Below are 18,048 nucleotides of genomic sequence, written 5' to 3' on the forward strand. Positions count from 1 at the left end.
CGGACACACTATTAGGTACACCGCCATTTTTAGGTGTACCTAATAACAGGCCACTTCATTAGGGAAAAATCATGGTCAAAGCTTAAATAAAAGTGAAAAGTGCCACACCCGCCCTCACCCCCACTTTCTGATTGGCTGTTTGATCTGTGACGTCATTCGGACACACTATTAGGTACACCGCCATTTTTAGGTGTACCTAATAACAGGCCACTTCATTAGGGAAAAATCATGGTCAAAGCTTAAATGAAAGTGAAAAGTGCCACACCCGCCCTCACCCCCACTTTCTGATTGGCTGTTTGATCTGTGACGTCATTGGGACACACTATTAGGTACACCGCCATTTTTAGGTGTACCTAATAACAGGCCACTTCATTAGGGAAAAATCATGGTCAAAGCTTAAATGAAAGTGAAAAGTGCCACACCCGCCCTCACCCCCACTTTCTGATTGGCTGTTTGATCTGTGACGTCATTCGGACACACTATTAGGTACACCGCCATTTTCAGGTGTTCCTAATAATAGGCCACTTCATTAGGGAAAAATCATGGTCAAAGCTTAAATGAAAGCGAAAAGTGCCACACCCGCCCTCACCCCCACTTTCTGATTGGCTGTTTGATCTGTGACGTCATTCGGACACTCTATTAGGTACACCACCTTTTTCAGATCAACGCGTACCCTCGCCGGGGAAGTGAACTATTCTTATTTCTTTGCGTCACGGGTTCAAATCCCGTTGATGACTTTTCTAATTTTTTTTTTTAGTTTGCTATTTTTTGCAGCCAGTCGGAAATGCAAACGAGACCTTTCGTTCAGTGTTTTTATTGAGACAGTTTTGGAATCAGGGAAGTTCCAAGTCGCTTGTGACGAATCTGCAGTCGCAAAACACAAAACTGCGCAACTCGCCTTACCATAACAGTCGTAACTCGAGACGGGGAGGGGAGTAAGATAACATGGGAGCAACTTGTAACACTGGTCCCGACCGACGAGCGCAGCCATCCCGGTTACAGGGAAGAAAAATATCCGACCCGAAGCGATCTGCACACGCCGAGGTGCGGTACAAGGCACCAGCATAAATAAAGTAGAGGAGAGAACACTGCTGGGAGGCTGCCACTCACCGCGGCGCCATACCAAAAATTGTGACATGACATGGTTCTTTTTGTTTCTTTACAATGAAAGCCTTACTATACATAGTATCTTTTAACAAAACGCTGTACTGTACATTCTCATTCTGTTCCAAAAGCCAAGTGTACATGATTGTCATTTAATTTTTAACAAAAGTCTTACAATACATGGTCATTTTTATTAAGAACTCTGACCTTTAAATTTTTTGAACAATAAACTGTGCTAAAAAGTTTAATTATGAACTATGATCTGAGTCTGAGTACTGAACTTTGAACTTGTTTGTATAGAAAACTAACTTTCCCAAAACAGACTTCTGTGCTGCACTGCCATCCATCAACGGGAATAAAGTAGTCCCATGGCACATTGGAACAAAAACAAAATGTTTTTGTAAAGAACTGAAGATTTATTTACATAAGTACAAGTACATTTTTCATAATGCAAGGCACGGGTAAAGCATCTGTACAGTCCAAAAAAAAGGACATGAATAAAGTGATCTATACACAAAAATAGTTCAGTCTGGAGTCAATCCATCCCATTCTTCACTACACATTTTTTTTCTTTTTCTTTTTCTTCTCAGACACTGGAGTTTCCGGGATGACTTCCACTGGCTCAGCTTCGATGACGCCCGACTTTCGTTTCTTTTTCTTCTTGGACGGCGTGTCAGTGTCCTCCTCAGCCTCTACCACAGCAGCCTCCTGAGGCTCAGACTTGCGTTTCTTTTTCTTGGTGGAAGAATCACCTGCTCCGTTCTCTGCAGCCGATGCCTCGTCAGCCTGGACTTCCACCTCTTCCTCAGCCGCACGTTTCTTTTTCTTTTTCCCGGGTGTTTCAGAGTCACCATTAACCTAAAATTAAGATACAGCCACTTTACCATTTTTGTATTCACGTAAGCTATCAAAATGAAGCGGCATGTATTTACGGCAAGTTATTTCAAATTGTATGACTCGCTTCAGTGATCAAGCCCACTGATTTGGGCCTGCCAATGGTTGGGAGTCAAATTTCTCTTGCATGGTGTTTTCTGAGACCGAACCACAACAACAGGTCAGACCTCCTATCAAACCAGCGCATCTGTTTCAGTAGGAGACGCAAGTACCTTGTTGTCACCATTCTCTTCTCCATTTTCAAGGAGCGCTTGCTTCTTTTCACGCTTCTTGCGCTTCTTTTCCTGTTTACGCATCACTTCAGCAGCCGTGGTCGCCTGTTAGAGAGCAAAATGTTCAACACTTTGTGGGTCATTACTTTGGAAAGCTTCAGAATAAATGATGTGTCAGGCTCATTAAATCAGTTTTAACCCTCAGTTTTTATCAGGAACAACTTGATCATCATCCACACCGTTAACTGCACAAGTGACGATAAGAAGTAACTGACCTCCTCCATGGCCTCTTTCATCACGTCGACATTCTTACGCGGTAGGTCGCCAGTCTCAAAGAAAGCCAGGCGCTCCTCCACCTGTTCACGCAGTTTGTCACCAAACACGCAGGTGGGCATTTCTGAAAGGAGGCCAAAACCCAAAATGAATGTTACCGAAGCAAGACGAGTTTCAGTAAATTTGTATATTTTTAATTGCTCAGAAAACACATTCTCAACATCAACCCAAAGGATGAATGCTGTTGACGAAAAATAGTAGCAATCATAGCAGAGTCGACACTAGAAGTATAAATGGGCATTCGAGGTCTCTCACCGGAGAAGCAGTCGATGCGCGAGGCAATGCTGCACTTGTTAGCCAGATATCTGGAGATGCGGCCCTTGTTCTTGGCGGCGGCGCGGCCGATGAAGGTCGAATGGAAGATCAGGCCGTACTTGGGGGTGTTGCCGCGAGTCTTGAGGGCTCTGTGCGAGATTACAGCTGCTTTCACACGGTGGGAGCGATTAACGTGAAATAAAGACTGATGAACCAAAGGCCAATGTTGACTTTGGCAATTTACTAAGCGCAATGCAGATCCTGACAAGGTTTTAAAAATGTATTTTGTGGCAAGCTGCTCCTCTAACCATTTTGCTTTCATCTATCTCAGTGTTGCATGTGGTTGCTCAGACTTTGGGATGCAATGGGGGGGCGGGGATCACTCCCGACAAGACCAAGCAGTCTTCTCGGGTCACCCCGCTCTGCTCCGGCCCAGCCCTGCCATCACTGCAACCACAGCTCTGCCCAGCAGGGAGGGGCGCCCCAGGTACCTGAACAGGGCCTTCTCCGCTCCCAGGATCTGGACGGTGGAGGCGGGGTACTTTGCCAGGTTGGTCAGACTGCCGGCGTGGGAGATGAGACGAGCCCCCACCTGGAAAACAGAAATACTGAATATTGGGAGCATTTTTCTTCAGAAGAAGAAAGCCCGGCAAGACAAGTTGGACCATCAGCACCGGAGGTTTATCCGCACGACCAGTCAGAGGATTGACAGATTATTGGTAAAACATCATTGGTCTCATTTGTTGTATGAAAGCAAGGAAATTCAAGGAGCTCACCACTTCTCCAATCAATGCAGCCAAGTTGGGGGCCACTTGGCTCATCTTGGAGCGCAAGTACTCTTGCAGCTCCAGACGATACGCCGCCAGAGACACCACGCGATTGGAGAACCTCTCGATGTTGATCAGGTCAATAGGCGAAATGTCCATTCCTGCACAAAAAAATAAAAACGTTCAGGGTCCATTCACCCACAAACTCGATCACCCATTTGTTAGTCACACACTGAATGCTAGCAACACGAACTGTTTCTCCCGACAGGATCCGCAGTGAGGATGACTGCCGCCACTACAGGTTTATGAGAGACTTTCTCTACCCCCTTGTGTCTATCACCAGAGACATTTGTTGGTCCAAGGTGGATGTTGAAGGGGCGTGGTTGTCAAACGCATCACATCAAGACTAACCCATTGAAGAGCGGGACGCATCGAGGATGGCCTGCGCCTTAGCGTTGTCCATGACCACCTCCTCCAGGCTCGCCACGCTCTCATCCGTCAACTCCTTCCGGTTACCGATGAGCTGAGCCAAGCGGCAGTACAGCGAGTTGTCTGGCACGATCCTCACCAGCTCGGGGAAGTGGTAACCGTACCATTCGCTGAAAGAGACAAATTTTGTTTTGGTTCTTCGTTACCCATCAGAGTTTCATTTACTTCCTCTGCCAGCCCAACGTTTTCCCCAGGAAATTTGTACAGAGGTTTCCAGCACAACAACTACAATATTGGGCGATTCACTTACCGGACACGCATGGAGAACGTGTTAATGTCCTTGTCGAGCTGATCCAACAGCGCAATGGACTGGATGATCATGTTGTCCGCCCTGTTGACATTAAATTTAACCTTGGCTCGAGAGTAACTGTGGCCTAGACCCAGCTGGGCCTTGGAGGCCGCCAGAGCTGTCAGTCCCTTTACCAGCGTGTGGAAATGAAGGCGAATCCCTGACAGAACACACAGGAAAGCAAAGCAAAGGTTGGATTGAATCAATTTGAGCAGTCAGCCATCACGTGAGGAAACGGCTGTTCAGATTTTCAGTATGAACCTTCACAGGTAGTCAGGGTTATACAGTTGCATCATAAACTAACCGAGTATTTTTTTTTTTTAAATGCACAGCGGAAGCACAAATTCAACATGTCGTCACAATAAATACAAACCTCTTGTTAATTCTGCCACAACACCACTGGTCTGGATGGAAAACCCAAATTCCTCTTGTAAGGCAGCACCAATTTTGGCATCTCCAACTCCCAGTGTTGCTTTCTTCTTTCCAGATTTAGGAATATTTGTCTCAAGGAACAACTTGAGGTCAGCATGAACCACCCCTGCAAAACGGAAGGACAATATTAAGCTTGACAAATTGACTGGAAAATTCACCCATCGCAGGGGTTTAACTGATTTTGTCCAAGGGACCACCATTATAACCATGAGGCAACTCGGGGACCACTGCTTTGGTGGAGTATTATCTAATTTTGCACCAAATGAGGATAAGTCTATACAGGCTATTTATTAGCACCTGTGTGTCTATTTTGGGAATTTCAACTGCATTTGACACAAGTTAAATGGGTTTATGATTTCACAAAATTAGCTGGAAAATGAACCAATAATTTTAATTAAAAAAAACAAGTCAACTATTTCCAATTTCACAGTCGACCTGCAATTCCTCCACGGACCACTAGAGGCCAGCAGATCACCAGTTGGCAATCACTGGTGGAGTGCATTCAATTTCATGCTGTTTTTTTCCATCCGTCTTGGTGCCATGTGGCACCACACTGCCTCTCACCGTTACGTTTAGGTATTACAGCAAACCTCTTGTTTGACAAAAAGTATTTTCCTTTTCCCTCCCCTACAAGTACCCTCAGATGTTCAGATTTATAAGGCTGTCAGCACAGTCATTCAGTGGATTGACAGATATGAAAACATCACCACATCTGAGTATAATAAGGCAATTACTGATGGGATAAATGCACGAGTTTAAACTCAATGCACGTTAACTTACCTTCAGAAACAGCATTTATGTTCTCCAGGGCAGCTTGAGCCGACTTAAAAGGGAAAAAGGCAGCCAGGCTCACCATGCTGTTGAATTTGGCCAGACTCAGGACACTCTGCTCCACCTGAAACACACACTTGGCATTGAGTCTTGCATGAACGCGACAAACAAAAATGTAGCGGGGTAATTCGACCTACCTGAGGTAGCAGCATGCTGATCTCCTCGACTTCTTTGACTGCAAACAACGCATAGCCGGACGCATGCTCGAACAACACGTGCAACAGTACCTTAAATGCAAATATTGAATCATTAACTGTTTCATCAATAATTCAGGATGGGTGTTGTTCTGGCTCAAACTGTTTCTTGGTGTTCGATTTGCTTTTGAGCCAAGCAATTTTGAACTCTCTGAAGCACTATGGATTTACATTGCATTATAAATACAATCTTCGAAAACTGGTTAAAATAAGTTAAAACTGGGAGTGCTTGATAAAACTGACCGTGTTCAAATGGAAACCCATTACAGATAAAAATATGCAAGACAAAAGTATATCTTTTGGACCACGTCGGTACACCACGTGTTAACCATGGCACCACGTGTGCAAACACTTTCGGGTGGAGCAGCTAACAGCTAATGCATGCTACAAGAAGTTTAAAATCTACACTTTTGGTAGTCATCTGAACATAAACACTCGAGTTTATATTTCGACAACATAAGAAGCTGTTCATTTACTGTCAGCGAAAGCGATTCTTTGGTTGAAAGCGACGTGACGCACATTTGCGAAAAGCCAGTCTGCAAGCGGCTAGCTTAGCTTAATAACTTAGCTCAGACGTAAAAGGCCTTGAAATGGCCAGATGAAAACGACGACTTCTTGGTAAAGAACATGCATTGCAGTAACTGCACGTCAACAATACTGAGTAAAACTAAGTTTGAAGCCAACTCATTCATATGTCTAACTTTTTTTTTACCATGATCGATGAATCTCAGCTGCACACGTAGCGTGTGCGTCCCGATGCTCGTCCTCTTGTGAAAAGACAGCACAGTCACTCTAGTGCTCGACGTCTAGGTGCCAAAATATCGCGAGACTAGAAACATCGCGAGATAGAATAAAGAAGCTGGTTTGCTGGTGCCACCTAGTGGTTGTATAAAACAACATCAAGGCGTTACACGTTACTCTAGTAACGAAAGGCATTACTAAAGAGGGCAAAACTGGACAGGAATGAAGTAAGCAGTGGCTCATTTCTTCAACAGACCGTATTGTATTGTTATTCGTGACAAAGTTATTTTGATATTTTTTCAACTAGTATTTTATTTATTTGACTGTTAGAACTGTGTATAGGCTTGCTCCTACATATGGTAAATTTTAAAGGTATCTCGTGAAAAATGTGTTTATCTTGTCTATTTGGATGCGCCTGGTTGATGCCGGGACCGCCTTGGATGCGCCTCGGATGTGCCTTGGATGTGCCTTGGATGCGCCTTGGATGCGCCTTGGATGCACCTGGACAACGCCAGGACCGCCTCAGGTGCACCTGGACGATGTCGGCACCACCTTGGACCACAGCATAAATAAATAAATAAATAAATAAATAAATAAATAAATAAATAAATAAATGATGGTTAAACACAATTGCACAGACCTAACATTCAGGAAGGGTAAATTTCATATAAGAGCTCTGACGTCAGGCCTACATTTCGTTTTGCCAATGCACACTACTTATGTACTTGACTCATTGGGATACAATGACGGTGTGACGTTTTTAGACCATTTCTGCAGAGTGTTTTCTAATACCTCACCACCTTGCAGGAACACGGTCAAGTGGTGGATTTGAGGAAAAGCATCATTAACTTCTGTAGCGTTGCAGGGTTTCTTAGGAGCACATGCATGTGAGCCTTTATGTACGCCACATTATATTACTGGCATGTCATAAATGTCACAGCATGTTGGCTTATTCTTAGAAGCAGATAATTTATGACCGACTTCTGAGGACACATAGGTACAACACACCTTCACACAGATGAGATGTAGTATGCAAAATTAAATCATGTTTTTCTGCAATGAGTTGATCCAAAAGCAAATCTGTCTCCCCAAAGGACAACATTCTTATACATTGAGTCTACCCAGCTCCCCTTCCACAAAAAGAGCCCAGTTAATGCGTAATATCTTTGTTTCCATGAGTCTGGATGAGAATGTTTGCGAAGGAGCCTGTTGAGGAGCGGATGTCAGGGAGGATGGTAAAATGCTGGGCCATCAGGAGCGCCTTGATATAAAGGCTGACGGGGACAAGTTCTCATTCAGGCAGGAGACGCTCTTCTCATCTTGTAACACGCTTCGGGGACCAACTGATCAAAGTTCAAACAACACGTGAGCATGCAACATTTTGTCGTTTATTTCTTTTGTCTTGTCATGATTGCCACAGGAATGTATTTCTTCTAGCGTGACTCTCCCACACAAGTGTTCGAGTTGATGAGATCCAATGAGCTTGTTCATCTTTACATTTTCCCAGCACAGAGCGGATTGAGCATGCGTGGAGCTGTTGCTGTCTGCGTGGTACTGGCGTGCCTTGTGGCGTTGCTGGTTGAGAGGACACAAGGACACATCACCTTCTTCAGTCCCAAGGAGATGATGCTGATGAAAGTAAGATGATTGGATTGTATTTGAATAAGTCATTTGAAACAAGTTTGGGAAAACCAGTTCATTAATCAAAATATTTTGTGTTTGGGTGTCTGCTCTCCAGGAGCGCGAGGGGAGAAAAGACATGGAGCCTCGGTCGGAGGACGGCCAGTTTGAGGAAGTTGCCGTCCAACAGCTTCCCCAAGTAGAGCATGGTGGAAATCCAGTGCGTGAACGACAGACGCCGCCCTTGTGTTGTGTAATATGAAATGTTAATTCTCTGTGCATGCGTACAGGACAAAACAGTGGACATCACCGTGCGTCTTTCACCCAAACAGCTGGACCATGTCGCTCCTGTGCTCGAGGAGCTCATCCATGAAATGTAGCGACGGTAAGGTACTTCACTGTTTCCAGAACTAAAATCTTTCTTGACCTTTAAGTGACTTCATGAACCAAAGATGACTCTCATGCAAAAACTTCAAAATAATAATAATTGGGTTGTCTCCCATTTTTTGTCTTTAGAGTTGAGTAGTGTGCTGGGGAACAGAAGATAAAAATGCTGTATGAATTCGTCAAAGAATGAATGCTCTTGTATTTTCTTTTAATATATTAGTCAATAAAGGGAAAAAAAACTGTTTAACTAAATCGAGCCTATGTTGTCTTTTCCACACCAACCTCAGACCTGTTCTGAAATATTGCGCAACAGTAATAGAAAATTGCAATTCTTTCTTTTTTTGTAACAATCGCAACAAGGATCATTTTTATGTAGCTCACTTTCATTTGTAATGCTGCCTTGATTTGATATTGATAAATGTCTTATGGTCCAAGTTTCAAAAACCCTGCTATTATCAATCAGATATTCCAAATGTTATATATACCCTTTAAAATATTTAAAGTTTTAAAACAGTATATAGTATATATAATGCAACTTTACAAAGTTTACAACTTTACAAAGTTGCATTAAATATAACTGAATGAGTGCTCGAAAGCCTGTGCAGTCACTTGAACAACAACACATGAACGTGGAGCTCCTTTCTGTTATCAGGAGAAGCATTGTTTCACAGCTTGGATGTCAGTCTTTCGCAGATCTCAAAGTCCTTGACTGCCAGGGCTGTGTCTCGGGCTAAAGGGGCGGGGAGGACAAGGGAGCAGTCGCTGTCAAAATACTTTCCACTTATGCCTTCTGCTTCCTCTGACACGGCGCAGTAAATGACGCTGACTGCCCCCTCCTCTGCCGACTGCGAAGATGGGAAAGCATGGTCAAATGAAAACAAACCAAAAAATCACTTTGAATGCTGAAAATTGACATCCAAGGCACTTACCTTGAAAAAGAACTGTCCAATGAGGCTGAAGATAAAACGAATTCTGAAGGGATAGTGCCTCAATATTCCCGTCAGGATGATACCAGGGTGGACTGAATTGGCGGTGACGTCTCCATGAAAATGACCCACGCACACATGCATGTAAATAAAATGATCAAAAGGTAATAAATAGAATTCAAAGTCACGGGAGCCCAACCTGATCCTTGAAGCCTCCGTGCAAACTCATTCGTGCAGATGATATTGTGCAGCTTGGTGTGATTATAAACCCGATCCAGCTCGTAAGTTACATTCTCCCCGTGAAAATGAGAGAAGTCCACTTCACCCTTTTTGTGGTTGACAGAGCTGACGGTGACAATACGTGCTGGAGCTGAGCGTTTCATCAGGTCTGAAAGAATCAGAAGGGTGAGGGAGGGAGGGAGGGAGGGAGGGAGGGGGGGTGAGTAGCCTGCTTATCACAAATAAACTTTTCTTTTCGGTTAGTTAGGGAACATTCAAACCTCAATTGCCACAAGCAGTAATAGACATTCTCTAATCGTACCAACTAGCTGGTTGGTGAGAAGAAATGGCCCCAAATGATTGGTTGCAAAAGAAACATCAAGTCCATCTTTGGTAATCTGCCGGGGTAAACCTATTGGAGGGAATTGAATATACGATTCACAATGTAAACAAAAATAAAAGACCCATAAACCGACACTTCCACATTCTTAGACTTTTTGGGGAGCTGGAAATGTTTCGAATGAATCACAAACATGACGTGCTATTTATATTTCACCTGATACTCCAGCATTGTTGACGAGGATGTGAAGGGCGCTTTCTTCCTCCAGAATTTTTTTAGTAAAATCTCTGACAGAGTCCAGAGAAGAAAGGTCCACCGGACGCACATGGACGTCAGGGTTTCCTGTTTTTGCTTGAATTTCTTTCACCGCTGCGGCCCCACGGGACACACTTCGACAAGCCAGAATGACACGGGCACCCCTGCGAGCAAAGTCCATGGCGATGAACTTTCCGATCCCTAAGAGCAGCGACAAAAAAACAAAACAAAACCAAAAACAGTAGCAGTGTAATCATTTCATTTAAGTGACGGTGTTGACAAAAAATGCAAAAGTTCTTGCATGCTGATACTAGCAAACAACACTCAGAAATTCTTTCACCTGAAAAGTATTTCTGCAACCAGTTGAGTGACATCATTTGTTTAGAATAGCTGGAAACAGCAATGTAAAACTTGCCAAGATAAAAAAAGTAGACTAGAGTTTAAAGCATTATCAACAAAACTGAGCATGATTTAATTTTGGTCTTTTTTTTTTATTTTTTCTAGTTCTAACATCAATTTGAAAACAGAAATGGTGTTTTGAAGTTGTTGATGGATGTATTTACCCAACAGGAGACGCAGCTTTCCTATGTAAAGCACTTTGAATTGTCTCGTACATAAAATGTGCTATACAAATAAACTTGCCTTGCCTAACTTTACATTTGTGTTATTATGGCTGGAAAAAAATCACTTTTTTGATCATGACCTTTAGGAATGTCTCATATAAGGGTTTGTATTAATCCCAAAATAATCATATTTGAGCTTGTCAACATATCTTGAACTTGTATAACAAATATTGAATTTGACATGGAATTTTTTTCACAAGATTGCTAACTCTATAGTAGCCATATTGGTGGAATCATGAGAGCCAAGCAGACCTGAATTGGCCCCTGTCACGATCGCCGTCTTCCCTTTGAGCTGCGTGGGACAAGCGCGTGGGTCCCAGGGTCCTCTCCGCTGTGAGCGCACCACCATCCACAGCAGCAGCGTAATTACCATCCACGGCAGGTGAGCGATCACATCCAACCAGCTCATTGTATCAGCCAGCGTGGTTGCAGAAGCACAAACGGACGAGTTCTGGTCCTCCGGCTGCTTGTGAGTTTGATGTATGACAATGTGGGCCAGTCCACAGCAAGTAGGCGTGACCACAGAGTTCTCATGACAAAGCAACCGTATATAGTCACTGATTTATTGAGGCTGTCGTAATTGGTTGCTTAAGATATTGACACCCAAAGTGGGAAGTTTGCAATTTTTTTAGGTCATTTTCATGTCCGTCACTATCTTTCAGCTGGTCATTGTTGCGTTAGATGCCATCAGTGGAACCTGTTGGGCAACGTCTTTGGTTATTGGTGGCCTACATGCCGCCCTGCCTACCTCACATGTGTGCAAGATTGCACTTTTATCAACTCAAGTCCAGCAGTATGAGATTAGGCTTCAATCGTTTCAAAGCCAAATAACAAACTCGCAAGCTAGGTCCACAGAAGAAGTGAACCGGCCTCTTTAATGTGGGTCACGCAGCTACACAAATGAGGCTGCATGCTGTAGAGGCAAAATCCGGTTTGCCTCACCTTATGTGATTATCTAAGGTATAAATTTGCACAGGGGTGGGCTAGACTAGGTGTTGGTATTTTTGCAAACCCAATCAAGCCATTTTTAAATGGGTTGTGGGTGTGAACACACCAGACCCTGCCCCTCTAAATGAATGGATAATTCTATGAACATTGATTGACATTTGATCTCTTCTTTACCACCACTGTGGTGGCATCCTCCAATAGACAAACACAAAGTAAAAAGTTTGAGCTATCATCAAAGATTTAGAGTCATTTCAATGTTTCAGTGTAATGCTACGTATGTACCGTATTTTCCAGACTATAAGGCGCACCTAAAAACCTGAAATTTTCTCAAAAGCCGACAATACGCCTTATAGTCCAGTGCGCCTTAAATATGGACTAAATTCCTAAATTTAAACTGGCCCGAAGCATTGTGTCATGAAACCAATCATAAGTGGCCCGCTGAAGACATTGAATCATGAGTCAAAAAGACTATAGATCATTATTTTGTGATTATAAAGTAATTTATTGCATCTGAAGTTGAAATAAAAAAGATAACATGGAGAATGATTTGGATTAAAAATCTGAAATGATGCATTAATGGTGCGCCTTATAGTCCGGTGCGTCTTATATAATAAGGACCAAGTTTTAAAATGGGCCATTTATTGAAGGTGCGCCTTATAGTCCGGTGCACCTTATAGTCCAGAAAATACGGTAGTCCTTGTCCAGTGATGTTAAGCAGATATTTCAAATAATAGTTTCCTCAATGGCCAAGTGTTGACGCAAAGCTATTGGAGGCCGCAGCTGTCTGTATGTCAGCGTGAGCATATCCGGGGGGCGGGAGGGAGAGAGGAAGATTGTGTCACTGCTATAAAGTGTGGACCCAATTGCACTGTTTGACGAAGACAGCAAGAGAGCGAGAGAGGCGCACACAGCTCGCGTGAAATTAGATCAGAGAACAGCGGCGCCTGTTGGGAAGGCGACCGTTTTGTATTTGTGGACGCATGTGGGCAGCATGTTAGTCCTACAAGTCTGAACTCAGGATTTAGCTTTATTTTTTCCAACAGTAGTCTTGCAAGACAAAAGAAGCGAAATGAGAGAAATGGTCAAACTACAAGAAGAAGAAATGAAGGACTTTGCACAGTCAGCAGATCAAGGAATCTCTCTGCGAAAAGCACCTCTTGTAACCCGAGCTTTTCGATTAAGGAATAAAATTGTTCGCGTGGGACTTGCTGAAACTCTTTGCACTTATGTGATGATGGTAAGAAGTTGTTTCTTCATCCTTTGTGATAAGATTGACATACTTTGGCAACAAGATATTGAAAAAGGTTTGGACATTGCTTTGATTTCGGCACATCAAGGCAATAATGATGATAATGATGAGCACGCTTCTGTTCTTGATTAAAAGCCTTGTGCCACCAAACACAAGTTTGGGGGAAGTGAGAGAAGATTCAATCTGCAGAAAGGTCAGGCAGCGGGCCACGTGGAGGGGGTCGCCAGAGTCACATGTTTTGTTTGGTGTTCCAATCGATGCCAAATTTAGAACAGTGAGTTACAACGTGAAGCCCAGAGACAAACATGCGACACATGTAATAAAAGTTAACACAACAGCAACAAGACATGTCCTGAGCTTTGGTGTGCACCCCCATCTTGTACTTTGACACTCTGCTTACGTTTTAACTTTAGGGTGCATGATTTGTGCTGGCGGATCTGCACATTTCCTGTTCCCTGAATGAATAGCTCAGTGTAAGCCTTTCAACTCGTTTTAATCTAAACGTCCAAGTTGGCGTCAGGGTTTTAAGATCAGCTTTTTTTTTAGCACTAGTTCAAAAGTGAGTCGTCAGTTATTTTGTCTGTCCTTAATCGTCAATCTGAGCAGTCTGGTTTCTGTTTCCAGGTGTTTGGCCTTGGTTCTGTGGCGCAGGTCACGACTGGACAAGGAGAATTTGGACATTACATAAGCATCAATCTGGGCTTTGGGCTGGGTGTTGCAATTGGGAGTCATGTAGGGGGGAAAGTTTCAGGTATAAAGGTTGCCTCATCTTCAAGCATAAAAAGATAAACGCTATCAGTGCCATCATGTGCTTTGTTATTCCACCAGGCGCTCATATGAACGCGGCGGTGTCCTTCGCCATGTGTGTCTATGGCCGCCTGGCGTGGAGGATGTTCCCCCTCTATATTTTCTCACAGTTTCTGGGGTCCTTTTTAGCCGCAGCGTCGGTTTATGCTGTGTATTACGGTGAGGACACACGAGATTGGTAACTGAGCGGTTTCTCCTTTCACACGACACAAAGGTATCGATTGCCAATTTGATGTGTTTGCAGAGGCAATACACGAGTATTGTGAAGGGAATCTGACTGTAACTGGCGTCAAGGCCACTGCTAGTATCTTTGCCACCTATCCTGCCCATTACCTCTCCTTCTTGGGAGGATTCATTGACCAGGTACAAGATACTGGATTCACACTGGAGACAAATAAAAAATGAGGTCTCGTCATGACTTTGATTGTGTTACTGCCAGGTATTTGGGACAGCTTTGCTACTGCTGTGCCTGTTGGCTTTGTCCGACCAGAAAAACAAACCAGCTGCAGCAGGCGCCGAGCCAACCGTCGTGGGCCTCTTGGTGCTATTAATCGGCATTTCTATGGGCAGTAACAGTGGCTACGCAATCAATCCCACCAGAGACATCGGGCCGAGGATCTTCACGGCCATTGCGGGTTGGGGGGTTGACGTGTTCAGGTATGCGGGGGAGGCGCGATAGGTACTCGGCCAATAATCATCTGTCTTTCTTGATAACAGTCTGAGAGTGAGGAGACGTGTAATAATTTGCTTGTTGATCTGTGCAGGGCCGGAAATGGTTGGTGGTGGGTGCCAATTGTCGCCCCGATGGTTGGAGGCGTATTGGGTGCGGGAGTCTACAAGGTCTTTGTTGAACTTCATCATCCTCCACGCTCAGAAAATTGCACTGGACCGATAGAAAGAGTAGAGAAGGAGACTGCGTCACTGGAAAAACAAAACGCTGACACTGATTTTTGTGTGTGAGAGGTTCCCAACTAATACGATGAGTGGAGCATGTCAAGCCAGGTGCACATGAGTAGCTGAGACATTCCAAAATTGCTTTGATTGGACGATCCGCTAATAATGAGGCAAACGTGGGACTCGCGTGTCTGTATCTTAGTTACTCGGTTACAATTTGCATCACTTGCTAAGCTGCTTCTTGGAGCTGAAAGAGAAATGGCACTCAGCTAAGGCTTATTATGCAAATGTTCAACATCCAGGAGTAAGACAAGTTGAAACCTAAAATATTTTTCTTGAAGAGTCAGCCGACTTTCATTAATGATGCAAAAGTAACTGGTCTAACTTTGGAGTAACTGAGTGTGACACTGACTTAAAATCCTACCTCCTTTAAGAGCCTTTAATATTATGCAGAGTAATAGGCACGTATTTATTATTCATTCAGGCAGACAGCAGTCTATGGGCAAAAAGTGAAAAGATAACCATGTTGGAATCACTTGAAAAATAGTTGAGCCCAAAGTTGAGCCAAGAAGTCTTATTGCTTAGGCGGCCACACTCCACGGGCATTACAAAGTGAATCATTATCTACTGTATCTTCCCTGTGAAGTTATGCATTTATAAATAGTACCTGTGATATTGATAATTTGACTGAGGGTTATGGTGTCAAGTATTGACAATGTGATCAAGGAATAGCAGCTGCATTTTATTATTAAAGTTTACAGTCAAAACAGACTTGTAATTTATGCATAGTTAATTTATTCTATATCTGGCATGGTAGATCATAAGATCAAGTTTTGTATAAATACGCAAAATGAAATTCACTGATTTTAGGTGGTCATTGCTTGTGACTTTCTTAAATGAAGTTTGATGGACACTCGTGACAGAGCCTCAGTTGTCAAGTACTGTCCGAGAGCTGCTTGAAATATCATCATCAAACAAATCCGGTTTTATCGCTTCGCTGTGCCAGGTCTTCCACTGCTGCCGGGGCTTTTGCTATTGCTCGCTTGGCTGCACGGTGCGGACGGCTTCTTCTTAGGCGTTGGTACCTTGGCTTTGGCTTTAAAAGCCTTTGTGGGATCAATCTTGTTGATGTGAACGTCTCCGGCAGAAGGAGTCAGGCTGAGCTCATTTCTGAAGGTCAGCGGCTGGTATAGCGATGACCACTGCTGCGGAGGGAACGACGGGTGTTAACACACAAAAAATAAATAAATTAAAAAACATTGAGAAACGAAAACAAGCAAGATTTTGATTTTCCAACACAAATCAAGTGTCATTACTTTGAATGAAACATTGTACTTATCAAAATGTATCTCAATTTACCTGGTGTATTAACTACTTTATTAAAACGTATCACTGATACAGAGTATTTTCAAAAGAACTCTCTTTGCTACCTTGGCTTGTGGACTGGGCCCATAAGGTGTAAAAAAATACTGCCACTCGGGCAGGCCCAGGTGTGTGATCATGAGGCGGTAGTAAGAGGAGAAGGTTGCGGTTAAGAAATGCCAGCTTAGCGAGCGGTCCAGAAACCAAATTTCACTCTGCTGGGCGACCACACCTGGAAGAAGAAAAGAATGTTAAATAAATTGTCAGGGGTCAGATATATTTTTGGACAAAGAACCTCCAAGAGCACCTGGGTTGGTGTTTTTGTATACCAAGCACACTTGGCCATTCCCGCCACATGAATCCAACTCAAAGATGCGGCTCCGAGAATCAAAATGTGGAGGAGTGGGAGTATTTTCTGACCCTGTTAAATTACAAAAATAAATTTGCATTATTTCCGGGTAAAGACGATTACAGAATTTGACTTATGAGTTTCACCACATTCTGCACTGCCCTCCTCCCAGTCTAGGTCAGCCAGTGATGGTGCATTTGGCAGAGAGAAAAATTGTGATGGCTGGAGAAGAGGCTGCAACCTTCCCACACTGTTAATTGTCATGCATCCTAAGGGAACACATTCATCTGAAGGAGACACAAAAAACATTACAAAATATTATTAGAGGTATTTGAATTGTAATTCAGTGCATGTCAAATCCCGTTTCCCAACATATACCGAGCTATGATGCATATTTTCAATTGAAAAAACACCACCAACAAACAAAAGTGTCACAAAACTTAAAAAATTATTAACTGTACTGCATACTAAAATAATGATGAGCTCAATTATCTCCAGAATTTGCATACTCAGTGTGAAATCTGGTTCTCTTTTGTTAATCTAAAAGCGATTACTTTTATATGAGTATCACACAATAGGGAATTTGTCATCTAACATTTCTGGCTTTTAATTGTTCTTCCACAATACATCGCCGGCATAGAATCGTTACCTACGGCGCACTTGACAAACTCACATAGCAAATTTGGGAATCACTGTTAGAATAATAATAACAGATTCACTTGCCGTCTAGTTTGACGCTCCAAGTAAGTGTAAAGCCATCTGTTGTCAGATAAAAATCTCGTAGGTCCTCTGGTAGAATGCAATTGTTTTTCTGCGGAGAGGAAACAGATGTTTTCTTAATAATCTGACATTTGATTGTTGACAATTGCATCTTATGGGTTGGGTTTCCTTCACCTGTTCCCATGAGAGGAGACTCCTTTTTTCTCCAGGCTCCCTCTCTGCGATGCGCACATCGGCAACATCAGGCATGTTCTCTGGTGCAAAGAGAATTACGATTTAGAATTTATTGTATGGAAGAAGCGTTATAATATACGTTACGGACGTTGCTAGTTCTGACGCCGCATCTAAATACTCACCAAGGATTCGCGTGATGCCCAGTGTAAGTCTTTCAGGCACACATTTGACCGACACGCTTATTTTTGTCTCGTCCATTTTTCTCCCAATAAAAATATGTTTTGATTAATTTCTAGAAGAGCAACCCCTTCGGGTTTGTCACGGTCACCAAGGTACATCAGCAGCTGGCAACGCCTTTTCTTCTTCGCTGAGAGTTTATGATGTTATACATCGCTGCCACCTTCCGGCGTCACTTAACACTTACAGATGCGCTGTTATTAAAAAAAAGATGATAATTAATTGGGTTAATCTATTTCATATTTTGATTAATATAATATCATCATCACGTCACGTGACCATGCGGTCTGCAGGAAGCGTTTGCGTCAGGATGTCTTGTCGCGTGGGTGCGTGTGAGGGGGGGAGCCTGTGGGGGCGGGGTCCGTGTGTAAGCCAATAGAAAAACGCCAGTTTGAAG

At 43.3% G+C, this 18,048-nt stretch overlaps 5 protein-coding genes and 2 non-coding genes across 8 annotated transcripts; 2 read left to right on the top strand and 5 right to left on the bottom strand.

The window, feature by feature from the left end:
• Positions 1 to 1,499: 1,499 nt before the first annotated feature.
• nop56 (NOP56 ribonucleoprotein homolog) lies at positions 1,500 to 6,621 on the bottom strand. Its single transcript, XM_061291699.1, has 12 exons — positions 6,513 to 6,621; positions 5,744 to 5,833; positions 5,556 to 5,670; positions 4,717 to 4,881; positions 4,305 to 4,503; positions 3,977 to 4,164; positions 3,575 to 3,726; positions 3,290 to 3,390; positions 2,799 to 2,947; positions 2,486 to 2,607; positions 2,211 to 2,315; positions 1,500 to 1,962 (listed from the first exon to the last, which is right to left on the bottom strand). The coding sequence occupies exons 1-12, from the start codon at positions 6,513 to 6,515 to the stop codon at positions 1,660 to 1,662; spliced, it is 1,692 nt and encodes a 563-aa protein (XP_061147683.1). The 5' UTR covers positions 6,516 to 6,621; the 3' UTR covers positions 1,500 to 1,659.
• On the bottom strand, positions 2,382 to 2,448 carry LOC133162917 (small nucleolar RNA SNORD57). The gene has a single exon (XR_009716296.1). It is a non-coding gene; the product is annotated as a small nucleolar RNA SNORD57 (small nucleolar RNA).
• LOC133162921 (small nucleolar RNA SNORA26) lies at positions 3,816 to 3,946 on the bottom strand. Its single transcript, XR_009716299.1, has one exon. It is a non-coding gene; the product is annotated as a small nucleolar RNA SNORA26 (small nucleolar RNA).
• Positions 6,622 to 7,950: 1,329 nt separating the features above from the next.
• Positions 7,951 to 8,800, top strand: mlnl (motilin-like). The gene is made up of 4 exons (XM_061292123.1): positions 7,951 to 8,179; positions 8,280 to 8,381; positions 8,452 to 8,546; positions 8,678 to 8,800. The coding sequence occupies exons 1-3, from the start codon at positions 8,009 to 8,011 to the stop codon at positions 8,539 to 8,541; spliced, it is 363 nt and encodes a 120-aa protein (XP_061148107.1). The 5' UTR covers positions 7,951 to 8,008; the 3' UTR covers positions 8,542 to 8,546; positions 8,678 to 8,800.
• Positions 8,720 to 11,398, bottom strand: zgc:64106 (uncharacterized protein LOC393348 homolog). The gene is made up of 6 exons (XM_061292122.1): positions 11,164 to 11,398; positions 10,250 to 10,489; positions 10,016 to 10,105; positions 9,674 to 9,862; positions 9,478 to 9,587; positions 8,720 to 9,393 (listed from the first exon to the last, which is right to left on the bottom strand). The coding sequence occupies exons 1-6, from the start codon at positions 11,318 to 11,320 to the stop codon at positions 9,214 to 9,216; spliced, it is 966 nt and encodes a 321-aa protein (XP_061148106.1). The 5' UTR covers positions 11,321 to 11,398; the 3' UTR covers positions 8,720 to 9,213.
• A 1,317-nt stretch (positions 11,399 to 12,715) lies between these two features.
• Positions 12,716 to 16,207, top strand: aqp7 (aquaporin 7). Its single transcript, XM_061290650.1, has 6 exons — positions 12,716 to 13,096; positions 13,733 to 13,859; positions 13,937 to 14,074; positions 14,160 to 14,278; positions 14,355 to 14,572; positions 14,680 to 16,207. The coding sequence occupies exons 1-6, from the start codon at positions 12,929 to 12,931 to the stop codon at positions 14,873 to 14,875; spliced, it is 966 nt and encodes a 321-aa protein (XP_061146634.1). The 5' UTR covers positions 12,716 to 12,928; the 3' UTR covers positions 14,876 to 16,207.
• Positions 15,531 to 17,973, bottom strand: tpgs2 (tubulin polyglutamylase complex subunit 2). 2 transcript variants are annotated; one of them, XM_061290651.1, is made up of 7 exons: positions 17,597 to 17,973; positions 17,415 to 17,494; positions 17,244 to 17,331; positions 16,667 to 16,807; positions 16,479 to 16,592; positions 16,240 to 16,403; positions 15,531 to 16,014 (listed from the first exon to the last, which is right to left on the bottom strand). In XM_061290651.1, exons 1-7 carry the CDS (start codon positions 17,670 to 17,672, stop codon positions 15,796 to 15,798), a joined length of 882 nt encoding a protein of 293 aa, XP_061146635.1. In that variant the 5' UTR covers positions 17,673 to 17,973; the 3' UTR covers positions 15,531 to 15,795. The 2 variants fall into 2 exon arrangements, with proteins under 2 accessions (XP_061146635.1, XP_061146636.1); XM_061290652.1 differs by having other exon boundaries at positions 16,670 to 16,807; positions 17,597 to 17,972.
• Positions 17,974 to 18,048: the final 75 nt, after the last annotated feature.

The sequence above is a fragment of the Syngnathus typhle genome, linkage group LG11 (assembly GCF_033458585.1).
Source record: "Syngnathus typhle isolate RoL2023-S1 ecotype Sweden linkage group LG11, RoL_Styp_1.0, whole genome shotgun sequence".
Taxonomy (NCBI): Eukaryota; Metazoa; Chordata; class Actinopteri; order Syngnathiformes; family Syngnathidae; genus Syngnathus; species Syngnathus typhle.

Excerpts from the sequence above, each read along its gene's own strand:
- tpgs2 (XM_061290651.1), bottom strand. The coding sequence starts at position 17,672 with ATGGACGAGACAAAAATAAGCGTGTCGGTCAAATGTGTGCCTGAAAGA. Across the intron at positions 17,495-17,596 it reads GGGCATCACGCGAATCCTTG|AGAACATGCCTGATGTTGCC; the intron begins GTGAGTATTTAG and ends TCTTTGCACCAG. Across the intron at positions 17,332-17,414 it reads GTCTCCTCTCATGGGAACAG|AAAAACAATTGCATTCTACC; the intron begins GTGAAGGAAACC and ends TCCTCTCCGCAG.
- mlnl (XM_061292123.1), top strand. The coding sequence starts at position 8,009 with ATGAGATCCAATGAGCTTGTTCATCTTTACATTTTCCCAGCACAGAGC. Across the intron at positions 8,180-8,279 it reads AGGAGATGATGCTGATGAAA|GAGCGCGAGGGGAGAAAAGA; the intron begins GTAAGATGATTG and ends TCTGCTCTCCAG. Across the intron at positions 8,382-8,451 it reads TAGAGCATGGTGGAAATCCA|GACAAAACAGTGGACATCAC; the intron begins GTGCGTGAACGA and ends GCATGCGTACAG.
- aqp7 (XM_061290650.1), top strand. The coding sequence starts at position 12,929 with ATGAGAGAAATGGTCAAACTACAAGAAGAAGAAATGAAGGACTTTGCA. Across the intron at positions 13,097-13,732 it reads TTTGCACTTATGTGATGATG|GTGTTTGGCCTTGGTTCTGT; the intron begins GTAAGAAGTTGT and ends TTCTGTTTCCAG. Across the intron at positions 14,075-14,159 it reads GGTTTATGCTGTGTATTACG|AGGCAATACACGAGTATTGT; the intron begins GTGAGGACACAC and ends ATGTGTTTGCAG.
- zgc:64106 (XM_061292122.1), bottom strand. The coding sequence starts at position 11,320 with ATGAGCTGGTTGGATGTGATCGCTCACCTGCCGTGGATGGTAATTACG. Across the intron at positions 10,106-10,249 it reads CAACAATGCTGGAGTATCAG|GTTTACCCCGGCAGATTACC; the intron begins GTGAAATATAAA and ends TCCCTCCAATAG. Across the intron at positions 9,588-9,673 it reads ACGGAGGCTTCAAGGATCAG|ACGTCACCGCCAATTCAGTC; the intron begins GTTGGGCTCCCG and ends ATTTTCATGGAG.
- nop56 (XM_061291699.1), bottom strand. Across the intron at positions 5,671-5,743 it reads TCAGCATGCTGCTACCTCAG|GTGGAGCAGAGTGTCCTGAG; the intron begins GTAGGTCGAATT and ends TGTGTGTTTCAG. Across the intron at positions 2,948-3,289 it reads GCGGAGAAGGCCCTGTTCAG|AGCCCTCAAGACTCGCGGCA; the intron begins GTACCTGGGGCG and ends AATCTCGCACAG.